Source organism: Thunnus maccoyii, chromosome 16, assembly GCF_910596095.1.
Source record: "Thunnus maccoyii chromosome 16, fThuMac1.1, whole genome shotgun sequence".
NCBI lineage: Eukaryota > Metazoa > Chordata > Actinopteri > Scombriformes > Scombridae > Thunnus > Thunnus maccoyii.
The window spans coordinates 5,346,547-5,366,335 of NC_056548.1; the positions used below are offsets into that span (position 1 = coordinate 5,346,547).

General features: G+C 39.6%; 1 protein-coding gene across 7 annotated transcripts in view; it reads left to right on the forward strand.

The window, feature by feature from the left end:
• Positions 1 to 19,789, forward strand: part of slc4a11 (solute carrier family 4 member 11) — a 126,315-nt gene that overhangs the window by 23,989 nt on the left and 82,537 nt on the right. Inside the window, exon 1 of one of the 7 annotated variants that reach the window (XM_042388103.1) lies at positions 17,709 to 17,754. The exons of the other annotated variants lie outside the window; for them this stretch is intronic. Coding sequence (XP_042244037.1) covers positions 17,724 to 17,754 — 31 coding nt within the window. The 5' untranslated portion in view covers positions 17,709 to 17,723. Of the gene's footprint in view, positions 1 to 17,708; positions 17,755 to 19,789 lie in introns of those variants that run through there. 7 annotated transcript variants of the gene reach the window in all.

Genomic DNA, 19,789 nt, shown 5'->3' on the forward strand with positions numbered 1-19,789 from the left:
GTATGTGTGTTTGTGTGTGTATGTGTGTGTGTGTGTGTGTGTGTGTGTGTGATGAGGACGTTTTGTGGGATAATGCGAGTGCGAGAATATTATTTGAGCGTGTGTGTGTCTGTGTGCGTGTGAGTGCACAACTGTAGCGTGTGGGATAACGTGCGGGAATATCTTTGTGTTTGTGTGCATTTTTGTGTGTATGTGTTTTTCAGAGTTCAGTCGTGCTCTGGTGTGTTGTGTGAGAATGTGTATGTGTGTGTGTCTGTGCGTGAGCGTCATGCACTGTGCACACTAACTACATCTCTGAGTGTGTGTCGGGGCGTGATGGACACTGCTGTGGCTCGTCCTCTGAAGAGTAATTTGCATTCATTTGCTTAGGAGCTGATTAGAAGCGAAGAGGGCATGTTTGATCCTTGCAGCAGAACAATTTGGTTGTGCGAGCAGGAAGGTATTCAAAAGATTTGTTACCACTTACAGAAAAGGTTGAGGCAGAGGTTTAAAACAGGGTTGGTAGTGATAGGAGAAATGTCTGATCCAGTAATGTCTAATCCATTTAATTACAGTCGTTCTCAATTTTTTGTGTCATGTAATTAGACCTGGGATTTAGATATGCATATTAAGATTTTACTGCCCAATAGAAGAAAATGACCAAAATATTATATGCAGGATGGTGTTATTGATCAACACCAGCGACTCAACAAATACTTTGCCAGAGGATTAGATTCCCCCTCGCTTTCCAAACTCACTTTACTGCTGTCTGGATTATCAAATAAGGCAGAGCGAGCTTTTCTGCGTAGCACCTCTCATCACATATAACAAGAACATGTTGTCCGTCAGAAGGCTCAAATGAAGCTGCCCATACAGATTACAGGAAATGTTTTTTATTGGTGTTGTCATCAGGAACATTACCGACCCCTCATTGCAGCATATTGCGAGTAATCTTCCAGATCGTGTCATTATCAGTGGGAACCTGTCGACAGGTGAAGGAGCAGCTGGGAGCCGTGGGAGGAGGTCAGGAGATGTGGGATTCACTTTATGGAGTTGTAAATTACCAGAGAACTTACACATGTAATTACACAAGGTGATAATATTGCAGTGAATTGCTGATTTAATGCTGTGGTGTAGAGTGATTTACCTTTTTGTTACGTTTGTTATAGTAAAGAGGTTTTGTTCTCAAAATGCCCAGAATCAACAAAACACTGCTCCTGAGAATAGTTGTTTTTTTTATTATTGATTAATCTGTCAAATATTTTTTAGAGTAATTGTCATTAATCACAAGTTCTCTGAGCCCAAGATGACAGCTTGTTTTGTCAGTCCAAAACACAAAGATGTTCAATCTACAATTACATAAATCAGACAAAAGCAGCACAACCTAACATTTGAGGAGCTGAAACCAGCAATTGTTTGGCATTTTTGCTTGATAAACGAGTTCAATGAATAAGTATTTATCAAGCTTATCTTTCTGTCAGTTGACAAATCAATTAATCTATTAATTGTTGTAGCACTATTAACAATGCTTTATGAGAACGTACTTACAGAATGGCTAAATTATAACAGCTGTGATGTTGAGGATGAACTTTTATATTTTTTCCCTTTGGCTGATATCTTGATTCATCACATTACATAAAAGTAATATTCGAATTAGGGATTGACACTAATTGAGTAGTTTTGTTGTTTATGACGTTCAGTGAACTGCAATATTATAGTTATCATTTTATAAAGTTCTGTTGTCCAAATTAATGATTCAAAGTAACTTTCAACTGAAAGCTAACAAAATATGTTACAGAATTTTTGTTCTACATGTGTGATAACTGCTACTATTACTACTCTCTGATGTTATGTAAAACAATGAAAAACAAGTTTTTTGCGCTGGTCATCAAGCGGATTATTTTGTGTAAATTTGCCATATCATGATGTTTTTGTAAATTTCAGAAAAATTCATAATGTCAATGTATATTATTTAGAGCTGCAACAATTAGTTGATTAATCGAGTATCAAATCGATTGTCAGAAAATTATGCAGCAACTACTCTGATAATTATCGAATCGTTTGTCATTTTTCAAGCAAAAATACCAAAAATTCACCGGTTTCTGCTTCTCAGATGTGAAGATTTGCTGCTTTTCTTTGTCATATATGAAAGGAAAGTGAATATCTTTGGGTTTTGGACAAGATATTTGAATAAATAACCTTGAGCTTTGGGAAATTATAATAAGGATTTTCTCTTTTTTCTGAAAATTCATAGACTAAATGATTAATCGATTAATTGAGAAAATAGAGATTAATCGATGATGAAAACAATGATTAGTTGCACCCCTAATTATTAACATTAATGTTATTGTTATTAATAGTAATATTCATTTTAACCATATCATCCAGGCCAAACTACTTAACTAAAATGACATAACTGAAATACAGTATCTGTCTTTGATCTTGTTTTATAATTAGCGTCTTTCAGTATAATTCCAACTCCAAAGTGTCGACTGAAGATACAAAGATCTGGTTCTGCAAAATCTGAAAAAACTGTAAATCCAGCCACTCAAGACAGATTTCAACCGTCTTTTTTTAAACAGGTCTGATTAAATATCATAATCACAACATAAAACTGAAATCTCACAGTGTCGTCGTGCTTCGTACTAGCAGGGGTGTCAATCTTCAGGTGTGACAGACAGCCTGATAATCAGTGTTGCAGCCGTGACCTGCAGAGCCAGAAAATATCAGCATGTAGGACACATAGTGGCTGTGTGAATTAGTAGTTCGGCCATGTGGAAGTGGAGGTGTGTGTGACTGAAGACGGATGACGTGTGCGTGTGTGCATGCGTGTGTGTGTTTGTGTGCTGTAGATGTGACAGTGATCTCTGATCAGTATTCACCGCTGGCAACAGATCTCAGAAGCTCCAGCCTCTGAGCACAGCCATCTGGGCAGAGGAGAAACACACATCGACACACACATACAAATTATTATACAGTACCACACACACACACACACACACATACACACACACACATACGCAAATACACGCCAGCACTGAAATATCACAAAAACACATCCATGCAAGACACGACAAGACAGCCACACATGCACAAGTGTATTTGCATGTAAGCATTTGTTTGAGAATTCACACGCACACCTATATGCGCACACACAAAAATACACACTCGCACCGCCGGTGTGACAGATATTGTCCATACACACCTCTCATAATTATATACACAATTCATTCTATCTACATAATTTGTTGGTTTACACACACAAAACAATTATGTAGATGTGTCAACACAGACACTCATCCTGCACAGTTCAAAGAACACAGAATGAAGACCACACATTCATTACAGTTACAACACACACACACACACACACACACATATATGCACACACTCCTGATTGTCCTTATATCTCTGTCTTACTATATCTTTATTTTTCTCCCACTCACACATTTACATAAATGCACACTCTTATCTGGATCCACAAAATACACACACGCGCGCGCACACACACAGTGCCGTACCATGGACCAGTGCATATTTTTGGAAAAAGGTAGAACAGGCGAAAGATAGTGCTTTAGAAGTGTGGGGTTTTTTTTTTAACATCTAGGCCTGCAGTAGTGAAACTGTGATGAAAACATTTCCTGTCATCAGTAAGGGGTCTTGTAGCCACTGTGAGACTGGTGTTTTTGTTATGACGTATTAGGCTTTATCATAATCAGAAGCTATTTAATCACCGAGGTTAGCAAATGTACAGCGATTCGTCAAGGTGACAAATTCCTGACAGATATTGTGTGGCATTAGTGAGCCCTGACTTTTATTTACTGTTTAGTCAGGTTCTGAATGTCATGCACTCTTATGTGAACAGTGTCTAATTTGCGCTGTAGCTTCTGACACTTTCAGTGATATACGATTTTCTCACTACGGCATCAATGAGGGGCAAGTACCACAACAACTACTGTTGCTACTATAAAAAAAATATAAAAGGATTTAATCTATATATATTCAATATGCTCTATACAGTGTTCAGTATTGGAATACCACATTCATGTCATTGTAAATGTTTTTGAAGTGAGAGACTCAGGATGGCAAATGACAAAGGCAGGAAAATTGCAAAAACATTTAGATTTTTGTACGGAGGCACACAATGGAAAGCGCTGCTGTGCCTATTTTGTATTTTTGCGGCTACAAAGGCTGGGTTTTTTGCACAGTCTGCCACCTGCCTGTTCAGACCAGGGCAGCAGCACAATATGCATAGTCAGTAGCGAACTGTGACTCTTAAACCTTGGCCCTCAGACCCCACTTCCCTCATCTGGGGAAAAAATTATTATAGTACTGCAAAAAGTTACCTATAACAATTCCAGCTCTGAAACAAAAATTTAGACACTAGTCCAGCCTTAGCAATGCAACGAGCAAACAGCACGGAGAGAGTGAGAGTTATCACCAAAGCAAAAAACAGATAATTTCTTAAGCAAAATCCTCCTTACAAATAATGGCATCATAACACAAGCTGACAGCCGACCCCTCCTACCACACAAAACCAACAAAATTACATGTAAACCTACACATCATGCCAGTGCACACACAGCCAAGCAACCATTAGCGACAGACACCTCAGAGCCGTGAACAGTGAACAGCGATCATGGTATTTTAGAACCCACCACCACAAAAAAGCAATATTATTAAATAATATCAATATTATTAGATTGGTACAGCGGCCCATTAAACATATATATGTACGGTTTATTTGGGAAAACTGTCATTGTGCATAATGACCACTGAGCTGGTAAATTTACAGATTGACCGCTAATTCTGCATAATGACCTTAACATATTCAAAACTGTGGCAGTAGCGGCTGGCAGAATAAAATCAGTTGGCACAGCAGCCTATTAGATTTTAAATAACTTACCCTTTGATGATTGCATTAACTCCAACTTTTTATTAAAAGTTAATCTTGAAAAGAGCGAGGATAATAAATTTGCAACGATGTCCTCCTCACTAGCGGTAACATTACTTGCGGCTTCCATTGTGAACCAACAGGCTAGCTAGCTAGTTTATCTGTGTTTTTTTTCCTGCTAGCTTGTGATTTGTGTCCAACACAGCGGGCAGAACTTGTCATAAAGTTAGTGATAACAAAGCCCACCCATTTAGAGGGAAGATATGATTGGTCGACTTGAAATTAGTCTCTCATTTCATTACTATTGTTCAGCCCTTTGTAAATTTACAATTGGACCACCAATCACAGAGCTGAAAGCATAGCATTTTCTTCCCAGCAACTGCAGAGGCAGCAAAATTCTGATAGGGAGACAAAGGGGCTCCTTTCATTTAACCCTTCACATTCCAACAAAAACTGAATAGGCGGGTTTGAAAGTTTTATTTCCTCAGAAACATTTTGTTTAGATTTATGCATTGATAAAATAAAATGAAAACTGATGACTTTTTAAAATATTGTTTTTTAGATTATCTTGGTTCCTCAGAGAGCTCCCGTCTATACAGTGCATCCATGTTCTGTGCAGTTTAATGCCTCCGCGCCGGTGACAGCCCTGGCCAGAGGCATTATGTTTTTGGGTTGGCTGTCCATCCCATTCTCGTGAGAATGGCTTGAGGGAATTTCTTCAAATTTGGCACAAATGTCCACTTGGACTCAAGGATGAACTGATTAGGATTTGGTCGTTAAAGGTCAAGGTCACTCTGACCTCACAAAACACGTTTTTGGCCATAACTCAAGAATTCACACGCTAATAATGACAAAGTTTTGCAAAAATATCTAATAGGATAAAATGATGAAGTGATGACATTTTATATACAGAAGTTCGAAGGTCAACTTCACTGTGACATCATAATTTTCTGCAAAGACACTTTTCTGGCCATTATTCAACACCATAACTCAGGAACAGAAGGAGAGATTGTGACCATATTTCACACTAAAATTGGGTGCCCACCTTGAAACTGCGGTGATTGTATAGATCTTCTGTGCTGCCAGGTTGAAGATGTATGTGAAGCATCCATGCTTTATAATTTGTAGCTTCTTTGCAGCAACATCCATATCTGAAACATTGTCTACTGTCATGGCTACAACTTTGTGTGAACACATACAAGAAAAATACATTTAATACCTTTTTTAATGAAATTCCTTCAGAGTCTTCACAACAATATTATATGAATCTGGACAGACATGGGTGTAAAATACAACTTGACTGCTTGGTGGAGGCACACAACTGTGAGGTATTTCTAGTTTAGCCTTATGTTGATGATGGGACACCCAAATAGACCCCTGTTGTGTATTCACACTTGCATCTCTGCATGTTCTAGATTAATTTCCTCTTTGGAAAATCTGATCTGGCCTCCATGTCATTACCAGCTGTCAGCACATTGAAAGAAAGAAGCTGATGTACTGTAATTGGCCAGAATTGTCACCAGCCCCTAAAGGACCAGATATACTTTGGACACCAGACGTGCACGTGATAATCTGTACGCCACCATGGGTGTCTGCAAACACACGTGCTCACACATGTGTGTTGGCATGTACAATCCGTGTAATCATACATTTTGGGCTGCACATGAACAGTCTATGTGGATCCTCACAAACATGGGCATATTTACACCATGCACAATGTTGTTGCTATGTGGATGTGGGAAGTATAAATTGGTCCATATTCCATTGAGTTTCTAAGTACGCTCCAGGTGCACTTTGCACCTCGGCACACTGGTCACAGCACACCGGAATGCACCTAAAACCATAATTTAATAACTAATTTAATAATGTCTTCTTCTGTATGTTGACTAAAGATCAGGCTTTTAGTTTTTTTACCAGTTTTTCACAACAAATACTCATATTTTTTAAAAAGAAGCAGAAAGATTTATATTGAATTTCATTTCAATTTTATGTCCCCACTCATCTAAAAGATGTTTTTGTTGCAAGAAGACACTTTTTACTACAGTGTGCATTAAACATGGTGCTGTTGGTGCAGGGAATACCTTTTCAAGGACAAGACTAAATTGCCAATGCCTGAGTAGTTCTTTAAGCAGAAGCAAGATGTTGAAGTATTAACACAAGCTCTGCAGTGTTCCCTTCAACCAGGGCCTTGGCCAGGACATATTTTAAATTAACTGAATAACTAACAAGTAACAGCCAAACGCTGCAATCATAGCTGTCTGACAGACAACCAGAGGCAACATAAAAAATGAAAAAAAGTCTTAAAACCGTGGCATTCACAGGAGGCTCAGTTTGCAAACACTGCCATACTGGTTGCTATGGTAACTGAGTGCTCAGTGCCCCAGTCCGTTCAGTTCAGACAACTGAATGAAAAGTTTTCAGATTGTCTTTAACAATAGATGCTGTTTTTATCCGTGAAATAACATTAGCTAACACTTACAGATACATTAGCTAACACTGCAGCAGATTTCAGTGGTTTTGTTCTGCATGTTGATAAGTTAAATGGACTGCATTCATATAGCGCCTTTTGAGTCTTATCAAGCACTCAAAGCTCTTTACAATACATGCCAACATTCACCCATTCACACACACATTCATACACTGATGGCAGAGGCTGCCAGGCAAGGTGCTAACCCGCCCATCAGGAACGATACAGCGCTTCCTATTCAAAGCACCCCACAATGTTCTGTGCTCAGTGTGTCTGTGAATGGGTGCCCAAGGACACTTCGACATGCAGACTGGAGGAGCCGGGGCTCAAACCACCGACCTTGTGATTAGTGGGCAACCCGCTCCACCTCCCCACAAGTTTAATTGTGGTTTAAATATGGCTGGTGATTGCTAGTTAATGTGAGCCTAAATAACTGTTGGAGAAAATACTGTTGTCCTAAATATTTATGTACATTATGAAGGCCTCTAAGAAATTACACAAATACCTAAAGTTACTCACTCATATTGATTTTATGTCTTCCAACCTTCCCATGTCACTGACAGCATCCCAGGGAGGTGTGCATCTTAACTGGAAGACTTGATAGACTATTCATAGGGGTACTGAAATTGATGTTGCTTAAACAACAAATATTTTTTCACCTTTATTCACAAAAACAACCAAACAAAGTGTAGCCTGGGGTAAAAGTTACAGAGATCCAGACATCGGGGACGTACTTACAGTGGTGCCTTCAAGTCAAGTCATTTTTATTATATACCACCAAATCACAACAGAAGTTATATCAGGGCACTTTTAAAATAGAGCAGGTCTAGACCATACTCTTTAATTTACAGAGACCCAACATTCCCTCATGAGCAAGCACTTGGTGATAGGGGCGAGGAAAAACTCCCTTTTAATGAGAGAGAGAGAGACACAGAGAAGCACAGCAACAGCGATAATCACAATAACACCAATAATAATAATCAAAATATTACTAATAATAATAGCAATAGCAGCGGGTAAAAATGACTACTACTACTACTACTACTAATAATAATAATAGCAGCAGCAGCAGCGATGAGGTGTCAAGCTGGACAGCAGTTGGTCTCCTGCGAGACGAGAAAGCACAAAACTATGAGGTGGATACCAAGTTAGTAACATGCATTAATAGTACATAAATGCATACAGAGGGAGAAGGGGAGGAGGAGAGAGGAGCTCAGTGCATCATGGGAAGTCCCCCAGCAGTCTAGGCTTATAACAGCATAACTAGGGGCTGGTCCGAGGCAAACCTGGGCCGCCCCTACCTATAAGCTTTATCAATAAGGGAAGTTTAAGCCTTAAATGTAGAAAGAGGGTGTCTGCTGCCTGGAACCAAACTGGTATTCAACATCCAAATTACTTCCATCACAAACTATACTGCTGTGTATTTGGTATATATTTTTACATAGACAGGAAAAAGCCAAGTAATAAATTAAGGACCCATGCCCAGAGCTAAATTGCGGTGAACAGAGTTGATTGTCAACAAAATGCTCCATTTAGATCGCTCCATAACATTTTCATTGTATTTTAGTCCTCTGAGTTGGCCAAATATGCATCATGAATGTTTTTCGAAAATTACTAAATTCTATTCTGAATTCCACCCTAATGTGGAATTTACAAGCTATTTAAACAGCCTATCCCCATTAACATCATGTGTAAAAATAGCCCTGTAGTCCCAACATGGTATTTAATGTGTTACTCTGGCAAACCATTTAATTCCACACGTCCCCATTGCTTTATAGCCCCTCCAGATGTGACTGTATAAAAAGCATCTATTGTTGGGAGGATGCTAGCAAAACTTTTGTCCTCTTTTTCATCTTCCAGATAAAATTGGGTTTAACTACTAGTGTGCTGCATCATTTGAAGAACAACCAGTAGTCATAAATCAAGAGTGAATCCAGTTACACCAGTTGTACAGTTAGTTATTTTTAACCCTTATGACAAAAGCAGAGAGTCAGACAGTCATTATTAGATTGCTCCTTTTTATTCACAACATTGGATGTCGTGTTTTTAGCAACAGATCAATTTGAATTTATGAGTATTTAAAACGTTTTCATTGGGTGAAAGTGGAAGATGAAAAACTGATGTTTGGGGCGCTTTAGTGTAGATTTGATCCACTTTAATAATCTCATCTCATTCAAAATACAATCGATGCTTTTAACTCAGAAATAAGGTAGATTGTCAGCAGCCATTTCCCCCAAATTTAAAGCAAAATATCATTCGCTGAGTCACACATACATACATTAAGATTAAGTTGATGTTGCTATTTTTACATACATAAACACACATATATGCGTATGTGAAGAAAATGCAAAAAAACCACACACAGTGTTGGTGGTCCCCTCCCTTCTTTGGTCATGACATCCCGCCCTGGTTTGCCGTTGTGTAATTAGGCTAGTTTACCGCTACCCTCTCACATATGCACACCCATACACTGCAGATGAAAGCTTTCTCCACAGGTTACAGCGCAGGAAGCAGTACCGTGCACAGGCGAGGTATTTGTTTCAGTTCCTATTTAATATTGCTCTTGTACAGTCTACCAAGGCTGCACAACATTGCCAGCACAGAACAATTTGTACTGTGCCGGCTACTTCTGCTTTGCAGTGAATTTAATTTAAAACCAACAAACAGATCGCAACAGAGCGGTAGACATGGTGCTCTGCTGCTGCCTTCCCCTCGATATATACCCCCCTCCTCAATGTAATAATTATTCCAAGATGTCTGAGAATGCCGGTGTCGATGAATTCCCAAACCTTGATTGGAAGGTTGCCTTGTCCATGTGCCTGATCGAAAATATCCATGTGCTAAATAGAGTGTAGCACTATGCATAGCAGACATAACACACTCTCACGAGGGTGTTGGCACACACACACTCACACACACGCATTTTATCATAATCTCACTGACACACATGCATGAGTGTGCAGGGACACGCACACACACACGCACACTTGTCCTATCATGTATGACCCACGCAACTCAAACAATGCATTTTGAACTGCAGAAACAAGTTGCATCATGTTGTACGATGAGTCCTGCAGATATTTACTCCTTCCTGCTCACACTGTTATTTATGTCATGCTGCTGTTTTCATACAACTGTTGAATGTTGATTTTGTACACATCGACTGGTATGTGTGGTCTCGGTCCATAAGAGATGCTTTTCCACTGTTCCATTAATGTGTGCCTGATGCTCTTTTTGTCCTTGTGCCATGTTTTGCCGGTGTAGTTTACATTGTCAGTATACCGCAGAGCTAAAATTGCATCCTGACTCCAGCACATTTAATGTAGTTGATTTTGTAGTTACAATGTGACTCGGTAGCACTGGTGCATAGACATTTTGGCATAGCAGCACACTGAGTGACATACAAGGGCAAAAGGATCTCACCAGCAGTGTAAATAGAGGGTTCAAGACATAAATTAGACAGAAGACTAGAAAAACCACTCTCCACCCAGTGTCAGGTGGAGGATTAAACAAGACGGTCAGCAGTAAGACCTACTGTAGGACGATAAGCTGGAGAACAGTAGCCAAGGTTGCTTAATTTAAATTCTGTCCGCGTGGTACGGGATATAACTAAGCTAAGTAAAGAGACAGCTACTGAACAGAGCAGGGCAGAGCACTGACACGGCTGAGGTTAGCGGTTTGAGTCTCACGCGGGCCCTGCATGATATAAAAAAAAAAAACTCAGCTGCAAGGCTCCTTTGATTAAAATGGACATTAAACTTTATATTTTATCTATTACTGGAAAGCATTATGTAGTCGGAGCAATGTCAGAATCCAAATCACTTATTCCACGTTTTATGTAAGGTAGAATTTTCCATCTTTTTATATAAGGTGGAAATGGACAGTCTGACACATGTATAGTAGACCGGACTTTGTGTCGGCATTTTCTCTCCCGCTGTCTTACATCGATTCAGCTGAAACTGCGTCTGTGTAGTTCTATGGGGGGACACCATAAATGAAAAGCAGTGAGATATGCTGTCGGATGGCGGGCAGGGTGGAGCAGCATACAGTAGAAGGCTGTGTGGAGAACAGCAGACTTGAAAGGGAGATGGTGGCCTGGCTTTAATCGAGCCAGAGGAAGAGGGGAATGTGCAAGCAATTAGTAGGAATCCCCTAGCACTGGCTTTTTTTTTTGTTTTTTTTCCTTTTTTCTTCTTCTTCTTCTTCTTCTTCACCCCCTTCTATGAAAATCGGAGCAGCCAATTTCTGTAGCAAGCGGTTGGCTTGTGTGTGTGTGTGTGTGTGTAGTGACACAACACCTTCACTCACTCATGCACTCACTCACTCACACACTCACTCACTCACTCGCTAGCTCATTCACTCCCTGGCTCGCTCACTGTGAAGACAAACACACACGCACACACACACACACGCACAGCAGAGAGTCCCTGCTGCAGCACCTGAGAATAATCCGATACCTGTGTTTGACTGTTAGAGAATGAGAGAAGACAGACAAACAGGAGAAAATGAAGAGAGGAAAGTGAATGAGACGGAAAGATGTGAAAATTGGAAAAGGACATACGCAAATAGATGGAAAGAGTACCGAAAAGCAGCAGGAAAAGAACAAAAGAGGAAAGGGAACAGAGGGGGAAATATGTGAAAAATAGAATATGTGATACACAACTACATGGAGAGATGACAGAAGGGATATGAAAAAGGATGAAAAACACGGTTGGAGGGCTTTAAATTGGAGCGTGTTCCTGCGCTAACCTCAGTCACGATGCCTCGTCTCGCCACGCCACAGACAGGGCCGGATTCATCTGTGAACTCACAGTAGCCAGCTCACTATAACTATCAATCCCTCTCAGGTGAAAGGACCAGAGGATTACCGCAGAGCTTTTCAGTCCACAGACCTGATGCCAAGAGACAGATCTTAAATTCTTGGAAAAACCAGAAATGCTGCAGGACTGAATTTTTAAGCATATGTAAATTCACAATTAGACAGTTACTCAAAATGAATTACATTGAGAGCAACAGTGGCGGCATTAATTCCTTTCTTCAGGGAGAGTCCTATTGCTTAACGGCCTGTCTGTCACAGTATGAAATATTTTTGTATTCATTCTTGCATTCCAAAAAGTAATTTAATCAAATTTGCGGTCTTGTTTTAACTGGCTTGGTCAGGTTTGCTTGTGGCTCTGTCCGTCTGAACACTTGCGCTTTGCTGTGTCTTAGCCCGAAGCAACTGTCATGTTCTTTGACAAATTTGCACATGCATACATACACAAACCACACACACACACTTTAAAACTCATCTTCTCTGATACACACACACACACACACATTCAGATGAGGAAACACCTGTAGATTCTCAAACCCTTGCAGGAAAAAAAATATGCACATTCATGCAGGGCTGTATGAAGATTGTGGGAACACATATAAACACACTCTCTAATACACACATCAGCAGCATATGGCTGAGTACACACAAACACACTCACACACATGTCCAGCATCAGTCCACCTGCTTGCCAGACAACTCAGTCGTAGCCAGACTCGTGGTCAAGGCTCTGCTGTGACATCATCAACGTCAGACGCCCGCCCGGGGACACAGCTGTCTGTAGCTGAGCCAGCAGCTCTTCTTCTTGTTCAAACAAAATCATACTTTTTTAAATATTTGTACTTAAAGAAGCTCAGCCAGTATCTCTTGTATGAGAATAGCAAGATGGTTACAACTGACACTGAGTGAACATTTCCAACATCAGTGCAGAAAAATGTCATGGATAAACAATCCGTGATGAAAACTAGCGCTAGCAGAACATATCCTGCAGAACAAGATTCCCAATTTAATTGTGATATTTTGACATTTTGAGTTTTAATTATTTTTTTTTTCACCAGTCACTTGTCACAATGCGAAGTTGCAAACTTAAATTTCTCTGCATTTCCTTGTTAATGATGTACTGTAAGCATCCGTCATTGGAAACGCAGGCAGAGCCGGCTGCAAACTTGTGGTTCATTATACCCTTGAGTTTGAATAAGGATTTCTACCAATCTGTTTCAAGGAAACTGAAGGACAAAAGTAGTTTTTTTTTTTTCCTGCAGATGTGATTTATTGTACTTCAAGGTTCTTTGGATAAAAGCATCTATCAAATAATGTGATGTTTACTTTGGATGCCCTGCTGGAGGACAGTACAGTCTTGTTGAATTTTCTAATGATTTAATTGGCCAAATATTGATAACCTACATTGCATATTGAGAAGCTCTCAAATAGGCAAAAAGAAAATAAGACATCACACACGAGACAATTAGTAAATCATTTTTGAGATTTAAAAAAGTGACCTATTGATACAGAAACTTGGAATTAAGTCCCTTACAATAGTGCAGAATAAAGGATAGTTGGGGATAGGTCCTCTACTAATGATTATTTTTATTAGTAATTTATTTATTTAGTAATCTGCTGATTATTTTCTTGATTAATCAATTAATTATGTAGTGTATGCAATGATAGAAAATACTGAGAAATAGCCATCACAAATGACTTAAGTCCAAGTTGACGTCTCCATGTGTTTTGTTTCGTGAAAGGTCAAAAACCCAAAGATAATCAATTTTGTGTTGCACAAGACAGGAAAATGCAGTAAGTACTCATGATGGAGAGGCTGGAATGCTTGAGAAATGACTCAAATGATTAATAAATCATCTAATTAGTTACTTTCTGTGAATCGACTAATCAATAAATTGACTAATTCTTTCAGTGAAGGGATTTATGTTAGCTGCTCTGTAATATGGATTAGTTCACCCAGAGAATATTAGCGCCTCGCGTCTTATAAATGCATTTTGTAGACTGTGTAATGTTTTGTATAATATTGACCCTGTCAGTGTGTACTATTGATATAATATTTAAAAATGCAGGCTCACATCTACAATAAACGTGTCACCTCTGGACAAGAAAATTTTTCTTGACTGCTTGCTCCTGAGATTGAAATCGGTGGGTCTAGGTTTCAATTTTTGGCTGCTGTAGTTTGGGATTCAATATGAATTAACATCAGAGTATGAAAAGTAATAAAGCTAAGAAGGCTTTTGTTGACAGGTGGAGTTTCTGGCTAAGTAGCAAATTGCAGTGAAAATGTGAGCCTGTGAATCTGACGAGAGACCAGCAAAGACTTGTCCTGATGGAGCTGGGACATGTGACTGTGACCTTGTGGGGTTATGACGAGTCTAAGAATCAAGTCGAATCATGTTTCTTCACATATCACATCATCCAAACCAGATCTGGCTTGAAACCACACCTCGCTGGTTGCCTTTCAATAGCTCAGTGGGCACAGCATGGCACAAATACTCCTTGTAGGATTCTGGGGTGGCTTCCAACATCAGCAATCAGTTTATCCATTCTTGGTCGCTTATCAGGTCCAAGATTATGGAAGAGTGGCCTTTTTCACCACTTCCTTGTGGATCCCCAGTCTTTCCCAGACAAGCGTGATCTGGCCTTGCCGTCACCTGGAGATGGAAAGGATAAGATTGCAAATACAAGCAGCTGCAGTTTTCTTAGTAGGGTGTCTAGGAGCATCCTTACAGACAGGGTGATTTAAATAAGCTAACGTTTCCTAACAAGTTCGCCATATCATCTTTAGAGGGTGATAATATGTTAGTGTTGTGTTTACAGCTGGTTTTCGCAGCTCCAAGTGGCCAATGGCTAATGCAGGTTTAAAGTGGTGGTCTAATGCTTACGACAGCTAATATCTCCATCATTATTTGAACTGTGAATTTGAAGCTCACAGTCACATGTTTAAAGCAATTTATTTTAAATCAGAGCTTTTGCTGTTGTAGTTTGTTTAGCTGGGTATGAACAATATCATGGAAACTTAAAAATAATGTACGACAAGGACTGCAGAGTCTTAAGTTGATCATGTAAATATATGTAACCTGTTAGCAGCAGCCAGTACCAGGTCAAATTAGCTATGAACTAATATGAATAATGAATTAATGAAATACAGAAATGTCTCAAAGTAAATTGTAAATTGTTTTTAGTATGGTTCAGGCCTGAGAAAACAATGTATAGGTGGGTTTGCATACTGTACTAAAGCCCTCTTCCCTAACTTTAAGCTAGAGCATGCCCCTGCACCTCTTGGGAAATACCATAAGAAGATGTACTGTAAATTGCTATTTACAATGTGTGTGTAATTAGCATGCTGACTGAAGTTCTTTAAAATTCCTTGGGAATAAAAACAAGACGAATAAAGGCCAAATGTGGGCCTGCTGTTTAAAATGTGTATACGAGCAAACAGACTAGCCCGCAGAGCATCGGGAGGAATTCCCTCTCCGCCTGGGCTCTCTCAACAACCACAGCTCCGGAGAGGACGGGTGCCAAGAGAGCCTTTGGGCACAATTAGCCAACAAAAGGCCCAGCCTCCTCCTTGTTGCTGGCCCAACCCTCGTAGATTCCCCTACAAACGCAGCAGGGGCACCTTTTAATCTCTTACCCTCCTCACTTCAGACTCTCAGCCTCACCTCTCCCGTAAATTCCAGGGTTTGTCCCTCCTGGGGGTTCTGGCATCTGTTTTGCATGTACCTGCAGCGCACTGCCCTGCAATAGAGCGGCCTGCATGGAGAGGAAGGTTGGCTCGGTTTCAACCCGGCTGTTTTATATACACACCAAGGGTCATATAAGTTGACTTCCTGTTGTCTTGAAACATTGGAATACACATCAAACACTTTTTTTTGATGCATTTAAGGCAGAGTCTGTACTCTGTTAGAATAATGAGTGATTCTTACCAATAAAGTCATCCACAACTGCTTGTGAATGTTTAAGGTCCTCCCCTTTCACTTGATTAAATACCTGCAGCCATCAAACAGCAGCAGGTATGTTCGATGCGTTTCATCTGCAGTCTCTAATTTAAGCAACACACAGCGTAATTACACAGGGGTCAAAGAGCGTTGGTACCGTTTTAATTAATACCTTTTTATGAATTTATCTTATACCAGCAAAATATACAATTGTCTACGCATATGCATGTACACACCATTTCCAAATGTATTGACTTTAAATTAAATAGAGGAGGCAACCCGAGTACCATTAAAATAATATTTTCTGTCATGTTTTTATTTATTAATTATGGGGAGTTCTCAGTTTCTGCCATCATGCGGTTGGTATATTAGTTTTGTCACAGTATTAACATCACCATTATGCACCACGTGTACTCTAAAGATGTACCCAGATATAGAAAAATATGTAGTGAAAGTGGAAGCCTGCAAGCTAAATCAGCCAATCTCTTCTCACTGCAACACACTGTATATCTAACACACCCTTTCTGTTATGGCAGTTTACTTAAGTCATCAGCGTTCTTAACAATCACCTGCTGTGCTGTCTTTTGTTAACACTGCTGCCACTGCAGCTGCTGTTCATATAGCAACCTCACCTCCTACCCAGCATCCACCTGTAGGCTCTGAGTCTACATACGTTCCCCAGGGGCAAAGTTATTGTTGTCACTCTCCTGCTCCCTGCTGAGCTTGGTGTTTTCTTGTAGGGAGTCACTAGTGCCAAATATCAATGCAGTTGGCTGACTGAACTAAAAACCTTTTAACTTAAGTAAACAATATAGGCAATGGAAAGTAGTAATCCAAACACATTTTAGTTTACTACAAGTTACTAGCTCATTAGCTGTAGCACTGATATAATTGTTTTTATTTAAAAAAAACAAAAAACAATGTGCTCATCCTGACACACAGACATGAATTTATGTGTCTCTGGAAATGTTTTTGGATTGCACCATATTAGTATTTGGTAATGTACATTTGTTTCTTGCTGCTCTCAAAACTACTAAACCATCTGCTGCTTTTAAAGGGGATTAGAGGTGACAGCCATTATTTAAGCTCCTCCCAAACTTCACCCAAACGGCTTCTTTTCCAGATCGTGCCACCCTGCACTAGGATTGTGCTTGTTCCTCTGGTCACCAAAAATTGCAAGAACTAGTTCCATCCACATGCTTTTTCACCATTATCTTCTTTAACTGAGTGAAGAGCATTTAAAGTCCTTCAACGATAATGCTACCTTGGCTTTGTCTGCTGAAACAAGCTGCCTGTAAATAGTTTTGTTGGACTGTGCCATACCAGGTAGAAGGGCAGGCTCTCCTGTAATTTTTAGCCGTAATGGTGCTCTCTGCCTCTGTAAGAGAGGTGGTAAATCATGTTAAATGTGGGCACTCGCGTACACCTACGGGGCCACATCTTAATCTTTGCCTGCGGTGTTTAAATCACTAAAACTATCCCTGAATGTATTTTGTTCAAATGTTTTTTTTTTTTTCTTCTTAAGGACTGTGGGAAGTCATGCTCCCCTTGCTCACATTTTTTTTCTCTTTTAAGAACACAGGGATCAAAAAAGGGATTCAAAGATGCAGAGGGAAGGGTCGGCTGATGTTTGATTCTCAGCCCTGGTGCAGCTCGGGTAACCTTTTCACTGCTTAAATTTTGTGTCTGTCAGCTTTTCCTTGCTGTGTCACTAGTCCTCAAACTGATGCAAAAACCACAATCGCTGCAGAGGCAACAAGCAGCTGCCTGCCATCTTTTTAGCAGATAGCTCGTATCAGACGAAGGTTTGGGTTTATCAGGAAGAAGGACTTTGTCATGCGGCATGTACTGACACTACATCAAGTGATGAGCAGAGCAGATGTTGCCTTGCTTGTGGGTTTGTGACATGTAAACTCGGCTGACTGACAGATATTTCCCTCATGTATATGTTCTGCAATGATAAAAGGACTGCCTCTAAGTCAGAGACTCACATGCATAAACACCCACACACACACACACACACACACACACACAGCAGATCAGTATAAGTGATGAGACATATGTGTGATATGGTTCAACCACCTCTGACTTCCTGCTTGCAAATAGACTTCCTCTTTTCTGCAGAAAGTTATCATACATCCTTTTTTGCATGAAGTGTTCTTCATAATCTTCTTATTCTGGCAGAGCTCTCTTGCCACTGTCTTCGGTTTAACCATTTGTATTTATTTAATCATAAAATGATTGAGTATTAGATAACTGATTGTGCAGGATTCATAACCTCAAGAAGCTTATAAAACCAACCACATGAGGAAATATAAACACAGACCAATGAGAAGTAAAGGGAGATTTCCTCTTTATATCATTTTTCAAATTTGTTGAGAGCAACTGAACCCATTTTTAAAAAAATATGTTTTATTGAGTTTTCCATTATCCATTTAACAAACGAAAGACAGAAAAGGATAACAACAATCTAAAATTTAGAATGTAACACTGTACCACTCAGCACATACAATAAAAGAAAACAAAAAAACCCCCAAAAAGGCACAATGGTCAAACAATGCATGTCATTTTGAGTCAGCTATCACAATATCACAACAACAACCACCACAAAGTTGAATCTTAGCATCTCTGCTTCATATAAAAGCTCTAGATAAAATGGCAGATACATTCACATTTAAATATTCAAGAAAATTATTTCACATTTTGGTGAAGTTAGCTGTCTTGGAGTGTATTAGACAAGTGAGCGAGGTCAAGCGGAATATGCTCCATTATTATCTATGCCAACCAGAGATTGTGGGAGCCCTACAGGAAATCCACTGAAGTAATTTGTTTTTCCTTGCACAGAATGTCAGAGCATTAAACAGTTTTCTATGATGAACGTTAGTAATGTGCAAACTGGGAAGACCAAGGTGAAGTGATATTGGATCCAGTTAAAGCTCAGTTCCCAACATGTTCTGCATTTCATACAGAACAGTTTCCCAGTATTTTTGTAATTTGGGGCAAGACAAAAGACAATGTGTAAGACTGGCAATATTTGATTTGCATTTAAGGAACAATGGGGAGGTGGTGGGCTTAAATTTGGAGAGATGATGAATGCACTGTAATTTTTGAGTTGTAATGCCCTGGTTGGGTTACAGATATCAGTTATATATCCTCCCACATATCTCCAGTAATCTCTACATGCAGTTCCCTCTCCCAGGCCAGTCCCAGCTCCTGAAAACCAACGGCAGAATAATTCCTCAGAATGTTATATAAGACACTAATTGATGTATCTCTTAGAGTACAAAAAATGCTTTTCAATGTCAGATACATTAAAATCAGTTATAAGAAAGTTTTTTTCTTTATATAATCTATTATCTGAAAGATATGAAAGAGGTAATTTCTGGATACATAATATTTCTGCACTATCTGATTAAAGGTCATGAGGACTCCATCCTCAAAGAGGTCCACGGAGGAAGAGATACCCTTCAAATCCCAATGTTTGAAACCTGAATCTAAGAAACCTGGCAGAAAGTTAGGGTTATTATTATCTTTGACATATTTCTGACATTTATTTTATACCCAGAGAAAGCACTAAATTGGGTGATATTTTATGTAAGGGGGTGAACTGATGCAGCAGGGTTAGACAGAGAGAATAAAATATCATCAGCATATAAAGCAATTTTATATGATTCCTGGCCAACAACCAGCCC